The sequence below is a fragment of the Suncus etruscus genome, chromosome 15, assembly GCF_024139225.1.
Source record: "Suncus etruscus isolate mSunEtr1 chromosome 15, mSunEtr1.pri.cur, whole genome shotgun sequence".
Taxonomy (NCBI): Eukaryota; Metazoa; Chordata; class Mammalia; order Eulipotyphla; family Soricidae; genus Suncus; species Suncus etruscus.
The window spans coordinates 57,891,128-57,913,040 of record NC_064862.1 but is presented as its reverse complement, the minus strand read 5'-3'; the positions used below and the strand labels follow the sequence as shown (position 1 = coordinate 57,913,040).

Genomic DNA, 21,913 nt, shown 5'->3' with positions numbered 1-21,913 from the left:
TCTTTCTTTTTCTTTCTTTCTTCTTTCTTTCTTTTTCTTCTTTTCTTTCTTTCTTTCTTTTTTTCTTTCTTTCTTTCTTTCTTCCTTCCTTCTTTCCTCTTTCCTTTCTTTCTTCTTCTTTCTTTTCTTCTTTCTTCTTTCTTTCTTTCTTTCTTTCTTTCTTTCTTTCTTTCTTTCTTTCTCTTTCTTTCTTTCTTTCTTCTTTCTTTTCTTTCTTTCTTCTTTCTTTCTTTCTTCTTTCTCCTTCTTCCTTCCTTCCTTCCTTCCTTCCTTCCTTCCTTCCTTCCTTCCTTCCTTCCTTCCTTCCTTCCTTCCTTCCTTCCTTCTTCCTTCCTTTCCTTCCTTCCTTCCTTCCTTTCCTTCCATCCTTCCTTCCTTCCTTTTCTTTCTTTCTTTCTTCTTTCTTCTCTTTCTTTCTTCTTTCTTTCTTTCTTTCTTCTTTCCTTTCTTCTTTTGCTATGCCCAACTGTACTAAGGGCTTATTCCTGCCTCTCTGCTCAGGAATCATTCCTGGAGGGAATCAGAGGACCATATGGAGTGCTGGAGATTGAACCTAGGTGAGCCATGTGCAAGACCAATTTGTCTTTTCTGCTGTACAGCGACTCTTTGTACTCTTTGGGTGTGGAATTGTAGAAAAGCATGGTCTCGGTCGGATTTTCTTAAGCAGTCCAAACAGTTTAAAAGCATGCACATTCTGTGTAGAATTAATCTAGACACTTTTAAATTGGTATTTGATGAAAGACAATGTGCTGATCTTTGCAACTAGCCCTTCTGATGAAACTGCATGGTTCTGCAGAGTTGTTCTATGTCCAAGCTCTATTTTACCTTGAGACTAGAAGATTAGGTGGCCTGGCCCCAGGCCCTGAAGGCTATTGGGTGCCAGGACCAGAGTCTAAACCCTGGGATTTACAAACTCTGCCTGGTGAACCTTCAGAGAGCCACTGATGCTGACAGTTTGAGGCTTCCAGAGGTGAAGGGAGGTTGTTATTTTACTTAGTGACTGGCATATGAGGGTACAGTCACTTTTCATCTTTCAGCCAGTGGGATGCAGGGTTGCGTTTATGCAGCTAGACTCAGGAAGAAATGAAACAGCGACCCCACCACTACCACAAGGCAAAACCTTTAATAACATGAGCGCTTAGTACAGGAGCTGCTTTGGGGCTCTGATATCTTTGATTTCTGAACATGTGTTTTGTTTCTAACAAGTAAAGGTGAATGACTCCTCCAGGGTCACCAAGGCAGCTAGCTGGTGTCCTTGGGGGTCTGTGTGAGTGGACAACAGGGACAACCATGGAGGCTCTGGAAGGGAACACCTCACCTCCCCTGCCAGTTACCATTTGCATCTCTTTAGCAAAGTCCTCTTCCAGGAGGGAAGGATGTAGGGGTCCTTCCAGGAAAGAAGAAGGAAGGAAGGAAGGAAGGAAGGAAGGAAGGAAGGAAGGAAGGAAGGAAGGAAGGAAGGAAGGAAGGAAGGAAGGAAGACTTGTGGCACAGACACGCAGACAGGTATGGATGATTTCAGGGGAAGAGGCGCGAAAGGGGAATGGGAAGGGGGAACGTAGGGGGCCCTCTTGGGGACAAAGAGGGCAAGGGGCCAGTAGATAGGGTGAGTGGAGTCCATTTGGTTTCATTCTTTGCAAAAAGTAATACCATCACGAGGACCATGCCATGCAACCTCCAAGACACCTCCTTCCACAGGCCCCCTCAAGACTAGACTGGGCCAGAGGGCAGAGGGCAGAGGTCAGTTCAGACGGGCGTGGTGCGCCTGTTGGCGGGATTATTATGCAGCGACTCTTTGTACTCTTTGGGTGTGGAATTGTGGAATTGTAGAAAAGCATGGTCTCGGTCGGAGTTCAGGAGAGTCCCCATGGTGATCTTTGAGGGGTCCCGGGAAAGGGTGAACATAGAGATGTCAGTGGACGGGATGGTATGGAAGCCTTTGCTGATGGGGGATAGATCTCGGGATCTGGGCTCAGTGGAGCGTGAACTGGACCGTCGCCGGAACCGGTACCTATAGGGAGGAAGGCGGGAGAAGGTGGATTTCTTTAGGAACTCCGAATGGGACTTGGCCCGTAGTTGCTGATGCTTCTCGATGTAGATGTGCACGGCCACGACTCCCACTATTTCTGCGATGATGAAGGAGAAGGCGCCAAAATAAAAGGACCAGCCATAGGAGTAGCTTTTTTTGGAGTCCCGTTGTCCTGGGTCTCCAGCGTTGGCGGAGATATAAACAATGATGCCAATGATGTTGCTGAGTCCTGGCAGAAGGGAAAAGAGAAACACAGCTTTGTCAACCCACTAGGAGCCCAGGAAATCTAATGGGAAAGTTCCATAGAAATCGCCCAAGCTCAGGGAGTCTAAATAATAACACAGAAGGTTCAACCGCCCAGCAAAATGCTCAGACACTGATGTTAATAACACCTTGGAGAGGCAGAACAATCCTTTCAAATGGCCCCTTGTTGATCTAAGTTTTGATCATTCCTTTTGCCTTGGTGTTATAACATACAATATGAAGTAAATTTGTTTGTGTATGCAAGGGGGCAGGCCAGCTAATGTGGTGGGTGGGAGATTGAGGATACTGGTGAAAGGAAGGTCACACTGGGGGTGGGATTGGTGTTGGAACATTGATTGCCTGAAATGACTGTATTATGAACAACTCGGTAAACCATCATGTTATAATAAAAATTTAGGGGGAGAGAATGAATGAAGGGGGCTTTAGTGTATCATTGAAAGTGAGTACTTTCAACAAGGTACAGGATTGCCTGAAGTAGAGAAGTGGAGGGTGACCTCCAGAAGGACAATTCCAGAACCTTCTTTCTTGCTCCTCTCACTTTACCTACCCATTACTGATTTTGATGTCCTGAGTTCACTGCTTACTAATTACTCTCTCTAATCCAACTCATTGTTTTGTACATGAACCAAAACTATCCAATGGAAAACCCTGGAGACCCCTAACCCATTTAGTTCTAAGTCTATGTTAGTCTGCCCTAGACCTTTGTCCCTTGTCCCCATGCATGCAAAACCTTTGTTTGCTCACAGCAACAGAACTAACAAAGGTATCTCGTCTCCTGACTTGCATGGGTGCATTGTTCAGGTACTTTTTTTTTTTTTCTTTTGGTTTGGGTTTACTTTCAGTTTTGGAGCCACACCCAGCCTATTCAGGACTTATTCCTGGCTCTGTGCCCAGGGATCGCTTTGTAGGTGTTTGAGGTAGATTGAACCCAGGGCTGCTGCAAGCAAGGTGAGTGCTTTATCCTCTCTGGATTATGTCTTCCCTCCTCCTCTAGTGTGAAATAAACTCCTGTCTTCTCAAGATCTCTGGATGCTCACTTGATTCTGCTCAGTCTAATCAGGTTGCTTTTCTACAACAGCGCAAGATTAGGGAAACCCATGGCAGAGTGTCTCTGGTCTGATTTATCTCCAGAAAAATCCAGAAATCAACAGTTCAGTTTCCAGAGGCACCAATGCAGCCACCTCCTGTCCACACAACCAGCACAGTGGCTTTTGCTAGGCCTTTGTTGTCCCGTTAGGACTCATGCCATGGAAACTGAATGAGGAGGACTAACTCACCAGTTTACTAAAATAAACCATATCCAGGTCCCATACCATGAGCCATATCATAAGTTGGAGACACTGATCTTGAATCACAGTTATCACTTGTGGGTTCCACCAGGACCATGCAGAAAGTGGGATGGTGAATGAGGGCACGAGGGGGAGACAAGGCTGCTAAGGTCAGGGGAGTATTTGTTCTTGTCAGTCAAATAGCTGATATGTCCTCTATCCTATGACAATATATTAAGTGGTATTTTTGGGGGGTAGGAAGATGGACTAGGAGCTTGTCCCAGCCATTCTGTACATGGAACTGATACTGTAGTAATTCTGGGAGGCAGTGTATTCCTCTTGGGGAAACTGGGTCTGAAAGGAAATGTCATTAAGGAGCTTCTTGCCATGTTTTTTGCTGCAACTGCTCTCCTGCCAGCTGTGCCCTGTGGTATCTATGTATCATGTGGGTCCTCTCTCTCTCTCTCTCTCTCTCTCTCTCTCTCTCTCTCTCTCTCTCTCTCTCTCTCTCTCTCTTACTCTCCTGCAACTTCAGGTCTCTGACTTGATACAATCTAGTCCCTCACTGTTTTTACTTTTATTTTTCTGCCTAAACTTGTTACCCCCAGAATTCCTGGGTCTGCTTGTATTTTTGGTCAAGTACATCAGGCAAGGTGGTTGGCTTGTATGCAACTGAGCTGGGCTTGATCCCTAGAACCTCATGTGATCTTATGAGCCCTGTCAGGAGTGAGTCCTGAGAGCAGATCCAGGAGTAAGTACTGAGTACTGCCGAGTGTGCCCCCCAAACAAACAAACAAAGCAAAGCAACAACAAAACAAAAAAAAAAACAAAGAGAGAGGCTGACAATGACTAAGCCACCCAACTCTGATGACAGCACAGTGGCATTGAGGCTGGACCCTGAGAACAGAAACTAAGTGTGCCAGGAGAGAGAAGACAATTGACTATGGATGGGAAGAAAAGGAGTTGAGAATGACTTTGTGGTTCTTGCATGTGATGGGGAAGGATGTGCCTCTTATGCTAAAGTAAAGAATAGGCAGCAACTAAGCCAGGTGTAGAGAAAGGGAAAGAGAGGCCACATATGGTGAGGTGGTGTGTTTGGCTCTGGAGCTGCCAACCCAATGGGAGGGGCAATATGTCTCTAACTTTTTAGTTTTGGTGAGAATGCTTCCAAGGAGTGCTCAGGAGACCTGGAAAAATCTTGCCAGAGATCCTTGGTCAACTAGGCTTGCAATTCAATCCAAGGGTCCAAATATACAGTGCTGGTCAGAGCCTGTGATGGGGGAATTGATTGCCCTGGTCAAAGCTATACCTGGTGGTGTTTGGGGGACTATGTGGTGCCAAAGGTCTCCTAACCCTAATTGCTAGACTGTCTCAGCCCTCTAAATCTGTTTATCTGCAGAGGAGACAATACTGCATTAGGGAGTCAGGGAGATGATAATTTAAGAGGCAGTCCTAAGTTTGAACTCTGGCACCAATGGTTCCCCAAGCACTGCTCATAAGCACCGAGGCAAAAGCTGCCCCTGAGCACCATGGAACATGACTCCAAAATCAAGATTATAAAAATTATTAGATAGGTACATTAGGTAGCTATCCAGTATTAGTATTAATTATTAGCTATTACTATTACTATTGGTATTGGCATTTAGGTAGTCATTAGATATTACTATTGGATCATTATGGGAGCATCAGGACTTGGAAAATGAAGCTGTGATCCCCACTGCACAAGGCTACAGACTCAGTTTCCCTGAGAGGCTAATGGAACATCGCTGGAAATAGCTACTCAGTAGGTGGGAGCACAATGGATTCTCTATAGAGAAAGAAGAAATAGCAAAGCCAGAAGGTCAGTACTGTGCCTGTCTCGAACCTCCTTTTTCATACTTTAACCTTCTTTTTAGGTTTGTTTGTTTGGGGGCCACATCCAGCAGCATTCAGAGCTTACTTCTGGTTCTGCACTCAGGGATCACTCCTGACAGGAGGAGGAATTGGGGAATAGGAATTCCTGACAGGAACGGGATGCTAGATCAGCTTACATGCAAGGCAAATGTCCTACCCTCTGTACTACTGCTCTGGCAACCAGAGTCCTTCTTCTTAAGCCTTCTTGAGCCTTTGCCTGTTTTGTCCCCCCTGGAAATCCTGGGTGCACAGCTCAGCTGGGGCACAGGGCTCTGCAGGAAGGTTTGGGGCCGGGCCACATGCTCACCTGCAGAGACGAAGAAGATGCCTGCGCTGAGGATGACATTGTGCCGGCTGCGGTGGAACTCGCTGGCAGCCACGCAGAGCCCCCCGAAGAAGAGCAGCGTGACGCTGAGGATGGGGAAGACGCTGGAGGCCCTGACAGCCCCTGAGGAGAGGAGAGAGGTGCTGTGTGCTGGGCCACATCCACACTATGTGCCCAACTATACCCATATCCCACATGGGAGCCAGACAAAGGAGGGCTGGAAGGGGCTCAGAATCATGGGGCCTGGCCCTCCACCAGCTACCACTCCTGACTACCTTTCTCCTTTATTCCACACACCCCAGCCAGTGACCCTCAGCTCCTGGTGGATGTAGCTTGGGCCCCAACACACAGTCATGAGTGTAGAGGGTCCATGAACTCACATGAACTCATTTGACCAACTCGATTGGTTTGTTGTGGATCATACTCCGGCTCAGGGATCACTCCTAGCAGTGCTCTGGCACCCTATGGGATGCTGGGGCTCACACCTGGCTTAGACATGTGCAAGGCAAATGCCCTCCTTGCTGTCCTAAGGCTTCAGCCCAGATATTATATTTGAGGACATTCAACCCCAAGCTTCATTTGTGCCTGGCTTGAGGTCAGAAATATGAGAAATTCAGAACTTTTGCCCCTTGTCTCAGGAGATCAGGACCTGAAGAACTGGAGGTCATTGCTGGATCTGATCTAGCTTATAGAGAATCAGAGTCAGCCAAAGCTGGGATCCAGAACTTCTGCTCTGAGTCACTCACTCACTCACTCCTTCCCAATGATGCCTTGGTAAGAAGTGTAGGTCAAGTTTAGAGAGTCAGTACAGTGTGGATGGAATTTGCCTTGCTTGGGGCTGACCTGGGTTTGATCTCCAGCATCCCTAGGATCCTCCTTGCCCTGAGTGATTCCTGAGCACAGAGACAGGAGTAACCCCTGAGTACCATTGGGTGTGGTCCCAAACAAACAAAAAAGTCATTGAGTGACCTGGGAGCTCTTTGCGGACATGCCAGACAAATTCAATCTCTTCTAAATCAAAGGCAAATCATGCCTGTATCCTGCCCACACCTTCCTGGTTTGGCCTTTTGAAAGGTGCGCATTAGCACTTTAACCCTGGGCAGGGGAAAAAAAAAAAACTGAGTTTCCCTTGGGACTTTCTTTAAAGTGAGGAGGAACAGAACTTTTCATTTGACTCATTTTTTTCTTTCCTTAAAAACAAAAATACCAACTCCTCCCCAATAAAAATGATTGCTATGCATTACAGTGAAAGAGAATTTATTGGGCCCCGGAGAGATAGCACAGTGGCATTTGCCTTGCAAGCAGCCGATCCAGGACCAAAGGTGGTTGGTTCGAATCCCAGTGTCCCATATGGTCCCTCATGCCTGCCAGGAGCTATTTCTGAGCAGACAGCCAGGAGTAACCCCTGAGCACCGTCAGGTGTGGCCCAAAAAAACAAAACAAAACAAAACAAAAAAAACAAAAAAAAAGAAAGAGAATTTATTGAAATTACTTGAATTTCTCTGTCTTCTAATGAAAGTCCCCCCAGAAACTCTTTCACACAGAGTCATTTTGAGAGGTCAGTGAGAGGGCCTCTTACTCAGCAACACCTGTGGTGAATGGGTTGGGCAGGGAATAGCATGGAGTCCTTCCCTTTTCCATGGGAAGACCCAAGTGGGGAGACGTGTTCGTGGGGCCTTACTCAGGAGATACTCGGCTGTGTCCTGCTCGTAGTCGGCATCTTCGGGAAAATGGTCTATTTTCTTGCACACACCTCGGAAGGCCCCTGCAGAAACAAATATGATATTGAGTTCAACTTCCTTGGGTGAGGCAAGGAAAGCAGATTTTATGTGTGCTCATAAAGCTTCCTGTTTGAGGGTCATGTCCAGAGGTATTGGGGGAGGGATTTTGGCTACTTCTGGTGTTAAGGGCTTGTTTCCACTCATCAGACGTCCCTGGTCTCTCCCCCTTGATCTGGTTTTCCATTGCACAGATCGAGAGTATGTTGCTGAGTGCAATTAGTCTGAGGGAGAGAGAGACTAAACTTCATCTCACTCATATCCAGGATCTAAAGAAAAAAAGTAGGGGAATCACAGATGTCCAAAGGCAACAAAAACTGAGAACTGGAAGGAAGGTGATGACGGAGCAGAGATTAGGGGAGGGATATTGGGGGTGAGGGGGTCACCCCAGTATTCTCTAGGGAGGGTTTGGTGCTTATGCAAGAAACTACCATTAACAGTAATCAAGTGCCTGTTGTAAATGTAAACCATTTACCAAAAAAATGAAATTGGCTTTAATCAACTGAATTCATGATTTCACTTTAAAGTTAAAGAACAGATTCAAAAATACAAGTAAGAAGTATCTCTTGTTCAATGCACTCAGCTTATGAAATCAAAGAGTATTCAGAAACAAAAAAGGAACCAAGCCAGGATCCCAGTCCTGATGGTCTGAATCCTCGGTGTCTTTTGAGGCAGAGACCTAGAAATCATTCAAGGTCCTCCTTCATCTTAGAAGGCAGGATGGGTACAACCTTCTTTCTCCCCATGCCCTTCAGGAGGCCCCAAACCCAGGGCACATCTTAGAAAACTCACCAAGAGCATCTTGCTTCCTTTTCTTTTTTTGATATTAACTCCTGATGGGCTTTTGCTTAACTGGTCATTGAGCCAAGCTCTGGAGGTACTGGGAGTCTCAGAAACAATCTCCCCTCTTGTCTCCCCACAGCAGGACCTGATGCAAGATTGTTCTCAACCCTGCCTGACAAAGTGGGGTGCAAGGGGGTGGCAAGAGCCAACACTTTTGGACAAGCCTTAGAATGCCCTGAGCAACCCCGATCAACTGCAGTGGCCTGAAGAACTGAGGTGAACTTAGCAGGATGAGCTCATCTTCGCCAGCCTCTATGCTCACCATGATCGAAGCCAAGACTTACAGCCCAAGCCCCAAAACCAGGTCTTTCAGCTCTCCTTGACTCTTGCCCACCCCCTAGCAGGCAGGGTCCTCCCCAGAGACACTTGCTGAAGAGGCAGAGCTGAATTACAACTGGGGCATGGAGGAGTTGATGTTTGAAACCAGGCATCAAAAGTCTGTGGATTTCACCATGATGCTGGGAACAATGGCTTTTTTAATTTTGTTTTGTTTTGTTTTTGTTTTTGGATCACACCTGGCAGTGCTCAGGGGTTACTCCTGGCTCTATGCTCAGAAATCGCTCCTGGCAGGCTCAGGGGACTATATGGGATGCCGGGATTTGAACCACCAACCTTCTGCATGCAAGGCAAATGCCTTACCGCCATGCTATGTTTCTGGCCCCATAAACTAAATTTTATTGTTGTTGTGGTGGTGGTTTTGGGTCATACTCGGCAGCACTCAGGGGTTATTCCTGGCTCTATGCTCAGAAATCGCTCATGGCAGGCTTGGGGGACCATATGGGATGCCGGGATTCAAACCACTGTCCTTCTGCATGCAAGGCAAATGCCTTACCTCCATGCTATCTCTCCCGACGGTGTTTATTTTGTATGAACTTTCATATTATTTTGAGATAATAGGAGGAGAGTGTCCTACCTTACTATTGATTTTATTGGGGGTTTGTGTGTGACCCTCTACCTAGTTCTTGGGATCATTCCTGTTAGTGTTTTGGAGGGGATGGGGTACTAGGGATTTTTAAAATAAAAATATAAATAATATTCATGAATTTGTTGAGACAGCACCAGGCACCCTATTTCTAACCCCTTGGGTGGATAGGTCTGATGAAGCATGGTAGTGGTGAAGAAATAATACACAGCAGTCAGAAAAGATATTCAGGGGCCTGGAAGGTGGCGCTAGAGGTAAGGTGCTTGCCTTGCAAGCACTACCATAGGATGGACCATGGTTCGATCCCCGGGCATCCCATATGGTCCCCCCAAGCCAGGAGCAACTTCTGAGCGCATAGCCAGGAGTAACCCCTGAGCATCAAATGGGTGTGGCCCAAAAAACAAAACAAAACAAAACAAAAAAAAGATATTCATTGGAGTCAGCTTTCTCTGCCACGTGTTGCCTATGTGCTCTGTGCTTTCTCCCTCAAGCTAAAAGCCAGGCATCTTTCTTTATTCAAACCAACCCCCAGTCACAGGTGGGGGAAAGTCAATTCAAATACAAAAGCAACTATCCAGTGAGTTTTTATAGGGAAAAGGAAGTTGGGAGAAAACACTTTTGTAGGCTTTTACCTAGATTCACCTACAGGGATTGAACCCAGATCTCCCACTCAACCTGCACTCAATCTGGTAGTCTCTCTCTCTCTCTCTCTCTCTCTCTCTCTCTCTCTCTCTCTCTCTCTCTCTCTCCCCTCTCTCTCTGCTCTCTCTCTGCTCTCTCTGTCTCTCTCTCTCCCCTCTCTCTGCTCTCTCTCTCTGCTCTCTCTCTGTTCTCTCTCTCTCTCTCTCTCTCTCTCTCTCTCTCTCTCTCTCCACAAAATCAAGGAACAAATTTCTTCTGCAACTGAAAAAATTGTAACATTTTCAGGCTGGCAGACTGAAGAGCTAGTCCTGCAGGGCACAGAGTAGCCTTGCGCATGGCTGACCTGAGCTCCATCTCTGGTAATGCATAAAGTCCCCCTAAGCACTGTTAGGAGTGGCCCCTGAGTACCACTGGGTGTGACCCCCCAAAAAACAACAAGACAAAATCATCAAAGAGTATGTTTCTTTTCCAGATGATGGAGATTCTTCACCTTATCTGGTTTGTCCTCAACCCACACTTCCTCTAACAGGCTGGTTAAAAACATGCCGTCAAGAGTCACACACTGTATACTGTATTCATTGAACTAAACATTCATATTCATTGAACTGTATTCATTGAACTAAACAATTAGCCATTAGATTAGGCTAGAGGGGTGGGAGACAAAGAGAGACAGACAGACAGAGACAGACAGACAGACAGAGACAAAGAGAGAAAGAGACAGAGTTCCTCTGGCTTAGTGCTTGCTTTGCATGCAGGAGGCCCAAGTTTGATCCTCGGCACCACATGGTCACTCAAGCACACCCAAGGACCACTTGGAATGAATCTCGAGCACCACTGGGTTTGCCTCAGAAACCCCAAACCCAATGGCCTTCAGAGATTCCTGCCATTATGACCCTCTCCAACAACAGCCACAATTTCCCCAAGTTCCCAGCTGTGAGTGACACAGCCAGGGGACATTGGGGGTTGAGGCAGTGGATTGAGTGAGTGTTCTGTCTACCTCATTTTCTCCCAGATTAATGGCAGGAGGCACCCCCAATAGTCTACACCCCCAGGAATTATTATACAGTGTAGGGTTCCAGAGTAGAAGGATGAGACCACACAACTGGAATAAAGTTTAATACTTTAATCCGTCTGCCAACAAGACCCCCAGCCTGGCCAGCCAGGGCCATCCCCTGAAGGAGATGAGCCCCACCTAAGGTCATGAGGAAGATTATATAGGGAAGGTATATAGGGAGATTCCAGCTTTCTGATGATCCTTAAAAGCAGGTTCTATGAAAATAGACTTGTGAAGACCTAACATGTGGCTTATACCATGTGGTCCTTATAAAATGGCATCTCTCCCTGCTCAAAACCTGAGAAGAAGACAGCCATGTGGCCTTTACAAAATGGCATCCCTCCTTGTTCAGAATTCAGGTCCCAACAACAAGAGAAAACGTTCTGATAAAAAAAAAAATGAAATAGAAACACAGCTGATGGTTCCATCAGAAGCCATGAACTGACATTGTCCACGCAGGTCACTGGGCTATGGAGGGGCATGTGGACCCCAGGACTGAAGGCAGCTCCTTACAGGACAGATAAGGAGCTGAAGCACTCATTTATAAGGGGTTAATGCAGTCTGCTACCTGTGTCTGGATGCTCTCCAAATAAAAAAGGAGTTTGGCATGTTTAGCTCTTAGAGAGGGGCACCAAAGAGGAGGAGGAGGAAAAAGAGGAAGAGGAGGAAGAGAAAGAGGAAGAAGAGGGATTGGAAGAAGAAGAAGAAGAAGAAGAAGAAGAAGAAGAAGAAGAAGAAGAAGAAGAAGAAGAAGAAGAAGAAGAAGAAGAAGAAGAAGAAGAAGGGGGAAGAAGAATCAAGGAGGAGAGAAGAGGATGGGGAGAAGAGAAAGAGGAGGTAAAGAAAAGAAGGAAGAAATATTTTCTGACATGCAAAGGCAAAATGAAATTCACACTTCAGTGTATATGGAATGAAGATTATTTGCTTTGTTGGTTTTGCTTTGAGGCTACACAGGACTTACTCCCACCTTGGCGCTCAGGGGTCACTCCTGACAAGGCTCAGGGAATCCTATATGGATTGAACTCAGGTCAGCCCGGTGCCAACAAGTGCCCTCTCTCTAAGTTGCCTGCTCCTCTACAGAATGAAGGTGATAAGCTCCACTTTGGACATTGTTTGAGAATTGTAGCTGGAGGAAGCAGGGAGAGGAGTTGCCCAGCCAGGCTCTGGTCTCAGCAATTCACAGAAAGCTCTTTTCTCAGGCAGTGTCACTGGGCATTGAGTATGACTCCTAGCACCAAATCAGGACTCAATAAGTGATGGCTCTGACTACTCTTGGTTTGGTTTAGTCTGGAAGAGACACATGGGTGCCAGGTTGAGAGATATAAGAACAATAGAAAGAGAAAAACCAAGATCTTCCCCACCGAGACTCCACATTGGAAATGAAACTGCTGGCTCCCAAGTCATCCACTCATCAGACAGTGACTGTCGCTGTTCAGCTAAGTGGCTCACTGCTGGCTCCTGGAAAGATGCACCATGTAGCATCTGGATATTTCCTTCCAGGCTGACACACACCACCACTCCAGGCCTTCACACACCCATGTTGCTCACAAAACGGAGACCACGCTGTTCTTCTAACTTACTTTCTCTCCTCAATTCTTTCACATGTTGGTCCATCTAAGACTATCTCAAAGAGCCTGGGGTGGGGGTAGTACTTTCCCTACCCACAGCAGAGGGACCCAGAGAAATGTCCCAAAAGATATTTTTAGATCTACAAGGATATAGGCAGAACAGAGACAGACATGGTTTAAGCAAAGGCACTGAGGCAATTGAAAGAACAGAAACTCAAGACTTTGGGTCTAGGGAGGTAGGTGGGGTTTGCAGATGAGAAGTGATAGGAATTTGGGGTTCAGGCAAGTGAAAGGCCAAGATGCACAGACCACACAGACCCCAAGATGCTAGGAAGAGGATTTGAGGTGAAGATGGGATTAGGAGAGGGGTCTTGATGGGTTCTAGTTGGGTTGTCTGTCTAGTCAACTGAAGGGGGAGCACAGACCTCACTGGTGATCAGTAGGTTGTGCTCTGGCTTGTCTCTGGCTTGGACCAGGAGAAAATCTATTCCTTGGAGAAAAAACATGGCTCCAATGACCCAGCAAACCTGTTCGAAGTCCTCAACAGATTCTCATTAAAATCTAGCCTGGGGTAAGAATACCCACCACTGTCTCTCCCACATGCCTACAAGTTCCAGTGCAAGAAGACATAAAGCAGAATTAAGAGTCAGAGGCAAGAGGAAAGAATATTAAGTGCAAAATTATTATTTCTCCTCCAAGTAATAGAAGCATCTACTTGGGAAGCTGAAGGCAATTTGCTAGGGGGGAAAATTAGAATGAATAAAAGAGCTCAATAAGGTGGCTTCTTACAAGATATTAAACCATAAAATAAAGCTCTAATAATTAAGTCATCGTGGTTCTGACATTTAACAATAACAGTTATTAGGATTTTAAATGTCTAGAAATATTATAAAGAAAATAAGGAGCAGTCTATTATCTAATATTTAGAATACCGCCATTCAATTAAAAATATATGTACATAGTCAGAAAACTCAACAGTATATGTAGAGAAGTGCACAATTCCAAGTCAAAGCCTGTGATTCCCACAGCACCACTCTAGGTAGCATAGCCATATTCGTGATGAGATGTGGAGAGAAATCGTGTCTGAGTGGGGACCTGAGCTGATTAGATCTTCATCAGCGCAGGGAGGCTGCAGCTGCAGGCAGAGATGGGGAGGCAGCATGAGGAAAACTCATCTGAAAGTTCAGGTTAGTTCAGGTATTGTTGGGGGCTCGGTGGTGGTGAGTCTGGAGGGCAGATTTAGGGGATACAGGTGAAAGGTGATGAGGTGATAGGAACCTGGAGAGAGCAGGTCTGAACATTGGGCTGTGAGTGTTTGATTCAGCCTTGGAACTCATTCTCTTCCTTTCTCTCTCCATCTTTCCTTTCTTCCTTCCATTTATCCTTCTGTCCTTCCATTTTTCTTTCTTTCTTCTTCCTTCCATTTATTCTTCTTTTCCTTTCTGCTTCCATATTTTCCTTCTTCCCTTCTCTTCCTTTCTTTTTCCATTTTCTTCCTTCTCTTCCTTCTTCCATTTCTTTCTTCCTCCTTCCGTTTTTCTTCCTTCCTTCCTTCCTTCCTTCCTCCCTCCCTCCCTCCCTCCCTCCCTTCCTCCCTCCCTCCCTCCCTTTTGCTCCTTTTCCAACCTTTTTGCCTCCTTACCTCCCTTCCTTTTTTCCATTCCTTCTTTATTTCCTTCTTTGTCTCTATTTCTTCTTCCCTCTCTCCTCTCAATCCTCCTTTATCAATTTATCAATTTCCTATGGTTGACAGGTGTATTCCAAGGCTCTTTAAGCTCTGAAAGATTGACTAGTGGTCAAAGTTGAAAAGATTCTGTGTTATCTGAAGACAGAACTGCATGTGTTCTGGGTCTTAATTTAGAAAGTTTTAGACCTGGGGCCCGGAGAGATAGCACAGCGGCGTTTGCCTTGCAAGCAGCCGATCCAGGACCTAAGGTGGTTGGTTCAAATCCCGGTGTCCCATATGGTCCCCCGTGCCTGCCAGGAGCTATTTCTGAGCAGACAGCCAGGAGCAATGCTGGGTGTGGCCCAAAAACCAAAAAAAAAAAAAAAAAGAAAAAGAAAAGAAAAGAAAAGAAAAGAAAGTTTTAGACCTGGAGCAGGAAAGCCTGGGGAAGTGGTGTCTTTTTTTTGTTGTTGTTTGTTTGTTTGTTTGTTTTTGGTCACACCCAGCAGTACTCAGGGGTTACTCCTGGCTCTGATCTCAGAAATCACTCCTGGCAGGCCCGGGGGACCATATGGGATGCCGGGATTTGAACCACCATCTTTCTGCCCCCAAGGCAAAGACCCTACCTCCATGCTATCTCTCCAGCCCTGGAAAGTGTGTGTCTTCCAAGAAAAAAAAACTTGTCTGCCATCTGGAATGAGGGTCCAGGTCAGGGATGAAGCTCAGGAGTAGAGCACTTGCTTTACATGTGTGATGGCCTGAGTTTGATATTTTACACTGTCCAAAGAAACATACTGTCTTCGATGTCCCCCACCAATGGAGAGACATCATCACATAGGTCTTTTGTGGTGAGTATCCCACCAAGGTCCTTCCCCACCTATTTTCTAAAGTCTGGGGACACAATCTTCATGGTTCTGGTCAGAATTTGGTGACTGTGGGATGTTGCTTCTGAGAGATCTTGTGAGAGTCACCACAAAGCCAAAGTGAGCATGACACTTTTTATTTGGAGGTTGGGGGAGAAACCTGGCAGTACTCAGGCATTACTTCTGACTTTGTGCTCAGAGTTTACTCCAGGGGACTGTATGTGGTGCTAGAGATGAAACTGAGGTTGGTCACATGCAAGGCAAGTGCATTAACCTCTATACATCTCTTCAGCCCTCAATGTGGACACTTTTGATCAGTGGACCCAGTCTAGGAGTTCAGAATCAGTTCAAAAGCATGAATAGTCTTGGAACCAGTGTTTGTTCCCACATCAGACACAAGATTAGCTGGTACAGCCAAATTCCCATGTTCCAAGAGCAAAAGCAATGGCCCTACTATGAGAATGACAGAGGTCTTGGTGTAGAGCAGTTCTATTATCCAGATGAGGAGACAGTGGTCTTCAATGTGAGTCACACCAGAGAGTTGCAGGGGTGACCCGGGGGGTGATAAATTTTGGAAAATCCTGAAGTTTGAATTCTAAGCCCAGATAGTTTCACAAAATTAGTATATCAAGATATTTTTCTAGGCATCAGGATATTTTTAAAGCTCTTGAGATGATTCTAATATTTCAGCTATGTCACAAGTATCCCCTTAAAAATAGAACCCTCAGAACTGAAAAATCGTCCAGTGGGTATAAATGTTTTCCTTGCATATGGCTAACCCATTGTTAACCCTGGCATTCCCCTTTGTCCCCCAAATATTGCCAAAAGTGATCCCTGAGTGCAGAGCTAAGAGTAATGTCTGAGCACTGCCAGTTGTGTTCCAAACCCACAAATCATGAGCAATGGCTCCAATAATGTACTTTCAGTGTTTTCTTGAAAATGAAATGATCACTGGGGCTAGAGCCACAGTACATCAGGGAGGACACTTTCCTTGCATGCAGCCAACTCAGGTTCGATGCTCAGAATCCCATATGATCCACTGAGCACTGTCAGGAGTAACTCCTGAGTGCAAAGCGAGGAGTAATGCCTGATCATTGATCGGTGTGGCAAAATAAAGAAATAAAAAAATATGAATTCTGGAGTCAGAGTCCAAGGCACATTGGTATTTATATATTTAAAAATAAAATGAAATGATAATTTCTAGAAATATTGTGCATATCACCTCATCTTTTCTTTTTTTTTTTTGTGAAACCATGAACAAAACTCAGGCTTCACTTAGAAGGCAAGTGCTTGACTGTTGAATTCTAGTCCCAGTCCTTTTCTTCCTGATAATCTCTGTACAGGGTGAACAAAAAATTTAAGCTGTTCTGGGCCAGAGAGATAATACAATGGCTAGGACACTTTCTTTAAATGGCCCCAATTTAGGTAGATCTTCTGTATTCCATATGGTCCCCTGAACACCACCAGAAATGATCCCTGAGCACAGAGCAAGGAATAACTCCTGTGCATTGCTCTGGGTGGCCAAAGAACAAAAACAAAAGTAAAGTTGTTCTGATTTAGGAGGTGGAATGAGCATGATTTCTGCTGTATAATCACAAGCAGGTCCAAGAGGGAACCCTCTTGTTCCTGGCATCCTAGCATTTCCTCTTTACAGTCAGATGATAAAATGGGCTATTTTTGTCAAATAAAATAAAACAAAAATTGAGCACATCATCAGTTTTCTCAAGGGCTTTTCTTCCTTTGATATTCAAATCACTGCATGTGCCTATTGCAGGCCATTCTTGGTGGTTTTCTCTTCTTCCGTTTTCAATGACTGCCCCTCTGTCAGGCTCTTGACTGCCTGTTGTTGGCACAGCCCTCACTTCCGCAGCTTCCTGATATCCCCTCAACATACATCACAGAGGGGCCGGGCGGTGGCGCTAAAGGTAAGGTGCCTGCCTTGCCTGCGCTAACTTTGGACGGACCACGGTTCGATCCCCGGTGTCCCATATGGTCCCCCAAGCCAGGAGCAACTTCTGAGCACATAGCCAGGAGTAACCCCTGAGCGTTACTGGGTGTGGCCCAAAAACCAAAAAAAAAAAAAAAAAAAAAAAAAAAAAAAACATACATCACAGAAAGCTGGTGTCCTTGAAGAGATGTACTAGGACCATGAGCCCACCTCGGGCACACCACAGGTTCATGATGACCAGAGAAAGGTTCCCAGATAAACCTATATTGCAGTACATTGGAGCTATAGAACCACGGGCAGGGCATTTGTGTCTTACATTCATCCAACCCAGGCTTCATCCCTGACACCGTAGAAGGTCCCCCAAGGCCCACTAGGAGTGATTCCTGAGTGCAGAGCCAGGAGTAAGGCTTGATCACCACTAGGTCTGGCCTCCACAAAACAAAACAATGAATTGCAGAGGATGGAACAGGTGGGTGCAGTGGGAGAGTCTGGAGAGAGGTATCTGGCTGCATAGTCTGGCAATTTCCTGCAGACACTCATACTAAGGCTGACTTTGCCTACTTTTTGATCCAGGCCCTCACCTTTGTGAGGATTTGGATCTTGAGTTCACTGATAATGAGGATTCTGAAGTCAACCCAGACTCTGGGTTTGATGAAGCACAGCAATTGTGGACGGCAGTTATGATTTCCGACTTCGAATAGAGAACTGCAGGAGTGAGTGAAAGCTTTTATTAGGGGGTGGAGGGAGTCTCACATCCAATGGTGCTCAGGGCTTATTCCTACCTCTGCACTCATGGATTACTCCTGGCAGCTTTTTGGGACCATATGGGATGCCGAGGATCAAATCACAGTCTGCTATGTACAGCGGTTTGGGGCCAATTTATTGTTTGTTTGGGAGCTGCACCTGGTGGTGCTCAGGCATTACTCTTGGCTTTGTGCTCAGAAATTACTCCTGGAAGACTCAGGGGACACAATGGGATGCAGGAATTGAACTCAGGTTGGCTACACATGAGGCAAATGCCCTCCCCATTGTGCTATCACTCTGGTCCCAGGGTGAATGTATTTGCTGGCTCCTTTATTTTTTGTTTAATGCAGATCCAGTTGCACCACCAGCCTTACCCAATGCCAGAGTGAAGCTCATTCAGCCCTGATGCTGAGATGTCAAGATATGTTCTGGTTCTGCTTTGCAGCCCAGCACCCAGTTGAGTTCCAGGAACTTTCTGGCCATAGAGATGGGATTAACCGTTCAGCAGATTAAGTCTGTTTGGGAAGTTTGGGGATAACCAGCAAAACAGAGGCCCAGGGAGAAAGAATGCCAACTGGAGAAGATTTGATATTTGACTTTGCAGAAGAGCATTGAAAAGGCATGAGAAGGATCATCAGGATAGTTCAAAGGGTTGGGGCAAAGGCTTTGCATACAGAATACCTGGAATCCATTCCCAGCATTGCTGGGTCCCCTGAGCACTACTGGAAAACATCTGGAGCACTGAGTCAGGAGAAGTCCTTGAAGCCCCACCAGATATGAAGGATAGCATGTTGATCTTCCTTATTTAAGAATTTCATGTTATTATTTTAATGTAGGTTATAATTATTCCAGTGTATATCATCTTGTCTGCACCAGAATTATCAGGAGTGGGGACAAGGGAAACAGCTGTGACAGTGGTAGGATCTCTGGGGTTACCTCCACCAATACTCACAACATATGTGATGGTGGGATTCAAATCAGGTTGGTGTGCACATTAAATCCTGTACTAGCTTACCACTTTCTTCCTTCCTTCGTTCTTTCATTCCTTCCCTTCCTTTCTCTTCCTCCCTTCCATTTCTCCTTCCTTCTTCCCTCCCTTGTTTCTTCCTTCCTTCCTAACTTTCCTTCCTTCCTTCCTTCCTTCCTTCCTTCCTTCCTTCCTTCCTTCCTTCCTTCCTTCCTTCCTTCCTTCCTTCCTTCCTTCCTTCCTTCCTTCCTTCCTTCCTTCCTTCCTTCCTTCCTTCCTTCCTTCCTTCCTTCCTTCCTTCCTTCCTTTTTCTTTCTTTTCTTTCTCCATACCAGATAGTTCTCAGGGCTTTCTCCTGGCTCTGCTCTCAGGAATCACTACTGGCAGGTCTCAGGGGACTATATGAGGTGCCAAGAATCAAAACTAGCCTTCCTGGGAGCCGGGAGTCTAGCAGGAGGAGGTTTGGCAGGCCCCCGCCATGCCGGAGGCCTGCTTGACCAGGCCTAGTGGGGGTGCGGGACTTGGGTAACCCCAGCACCCCTCTACCGCCTTGCTCCAGATCTCCAGGGCTTCCCCGGGCCACACGCCTGGGCAAGCCGGTGAGTTGGGTCCCTTGGTGGAGCTTGAAGGTACCCTAGGCCTTCCCCCACTATCCATGTAGCTCCTTAGGGAGGGTCTGGGTGGGGCTCTGAACTTCTGGTCTCCCAGCTTCTTGAAGGATCTTTCCTTCCTGGGAGCTGGGAGTCTAGCAGGAGGAGGTTTGGCTGGCACTGGTAATCTCTGTCCAGTCTACATTTTCAAAATCGCGCGGGGGCTATTGCCCCCGCGCGCACAAGAAACATTAATAGTACTCTCACAAGAAACATTAATAGTACTCACTATCATTGAATTATGTTTTTATGTATGCAGAATGTCCATTTTGTACTCTGCCCTTTTGCATACCCCTTCATAAGTTCATATTTCTCTTTAACTTCTTTAACTCCTATCATCATTACTCCTTTTTTACCCTTTCTAACTTAAGTACTGTGAGTCCTAAGTCACAGACCAAAGTGGTGCCCTAGAGTTAACACCCACCCAACTATTTTAAAAGGCATAAAAAGGACACATATCTTTTCAACATTTTATGGGTGTTTTCTTTGACGGCTATAACTTTTGCTAAATACTTTCTTATACAGTGATGATCCCCCCCCCCCATGTTTTTTATCTTCTCTTTGTGAACTGCTCAATATGGAATTTGGTGTGAAAGAATCCCTCAGTTTAATACTTATGTTTGAACCAAGTCATGGGTCTTGTTGGAAATGTTCTTACGCCCCCATATATCTGATAGCACCACGTGGCTTTATATCTTGTTTGCGTAGGCACACTAACATGGGAAAATACTATACATACCAATAAGTTCTTATCTAATAGAAATGGGAACACACAAATCTTGTAGTGCAATGAGACCTTACACCCTGAACATTGACATAAAGACCTGGCACAGGCCTCAGAAGAATGGGCATTCTCCATTTACCCCTTGATCTACAGAAGACATTTACAAAACATCCAAGGTTATATATAACATCACCCGGAGGCATTCCTGTACCAGGGACGACCCTACAGCTGCTCTGACATAGATCTACTCAAAAGAGACACCCCTTAATACTGAGAAGACAACAAGAACAATGACCTGCTTACTGGACAGGGCTTGCTGTATTGCCCCTTAATGGTGAGGTTTGTCTATAACATCACCTGGAAGCAATCCTCTACCATGGAAGACCCTACCACTGCTCAGACATCGTCCTGCTCAAAAGAGACTTCCCGGGCCCGGAGAGATAGCACAGCGGCGTTTGCCTTGCAAGCAGCCGATCCAGGACCAAAGGTGGTTGGTTCGAATCCCGGTGTCCCATATGGTCCCCCATGCCTGCCAGGAGCTATTTCTGAGCAGACAGCAAGGAGTAACCCCTGAGCACCGCTGGGTGTGACCCAAAAAAAACAAACAAACAAACAAACAAAAGAGACTTCCCTTAACACTGAGAAGACTTAACAACAACAACCTGCTTACAGGACAGGGCTTCCTGCATTGCCCTTTCATGGTGAGGTGAAACGAGAAGGCACTCCACATCATGACTTCAATGTAGGACATGCAGATTCCAGAATCTTTAATACAGAAACATGAGACCAACAACAGAGACTGTGTGATAAGTGTGTTGGCGCTACGGACAATGTCTTGGATCGAACGATAACTTGCCTGAGGCCTAGAGCTGGTCTTATGCCAGGAAACTTCAGGGGTAGGATCTCTTTGTATTTAGGCCAAGGTTATTCCTTTCCATGCCTCTCATATTTTGGTGGGCCTATGCAAACAACAATTGCCACTCTAACACCGTTTTTACTGTGCTCCTTTGACTCTAATCCTTAAAACGCACCCACTTAAAATTTGAGGTTAACTTAAGCTAATATGCATGTACATGGAAATGTAAAAAATACTATGCCTCTAATGTTTAAGGAGTTATGTAAGTTTGATGGCTTTAGATTGCCTTGTGTGCTGTTAAGAAATATTATAATGTGCTACAATCTGGGAACTTGAGGGACAAAGTAATTGCACATGGATTCTGTTTTATTTATCTTGACTTTCTTTGGTGAAAGTTCAAAGTTAAGATATCAGCAAGGGGACTTCTTCTGAGAATTATGTTATGGGTGATTGTCCTTCCGCTGTAACTTTACCTTATCCTCCTTCTTTGCATCTTTTGTTCTCATAATTCAAAATAAAAAAATTATAAAAAAAAAGAATCAAAACTAGGCCAGCTGCATGCAAGGTAAGTGCCTTACCCATTGTCCTATCTCTTTGGCTTCACATTCTCTTTATAAAAACCTCTTATCACCATACAAGATGTTCCATGATATTCCAACCTGTTGGTCAGTGGCCAATAAAGTTCTTTTTATGCTCAACACCACACCACTGATTGGATGTGGAACTGGACCCTCACATGGCCTAATGACTCATGCTGCCCATGGTAGTATCACCCTGAGTAGTCTCCCTGGCCCCAAATCCTGCTCTTTGCATGTCCATTACTCCTTCTGTCCTCAGCCTGAATTTTTCAGGCTCTGCCTTAATCAGAGCACCATGAAGTTGGAGCCACTTCACACCCCACAGCGTTTT

General features: G+C 45.7%; 1 protein-coding gene across 1 annotated transcript in view; it reads right to left on the bottom strand.

The window, feature by feature from the left end:
* Window positions 1–1,465: 1,465 nt before the first annotated feature.
* The window catches only part of CACNG3 (calcium voltage-gated channel auxiliary subunit gamma 3), a 93,778-nt gene continuing 73,330 nt past the window's right edge, over window positions 1,466–21,913 (bottom strand). The window contains exons 2-4 of the mRNA XM_049789203.1: window positions 7,461–7,544; window positions 5,762–5,902; window positions 1,466–2,258 (exon numbers count right to left, since the gene is read on the bottom strand). Coding sequence (XP_049645160.1) covers window positions 1,747–2,258; window positions 5,762–5,902; window positions 7,461–7,544 — 737 coding nt within the window. The 3' untranslated portion in view covers window positions 1,466–1,746. The remainder of the gene's footprint in view (window positions 2,259–5,761; window positions 5,903–7,460; window positions 7,545–21,913) is intronic.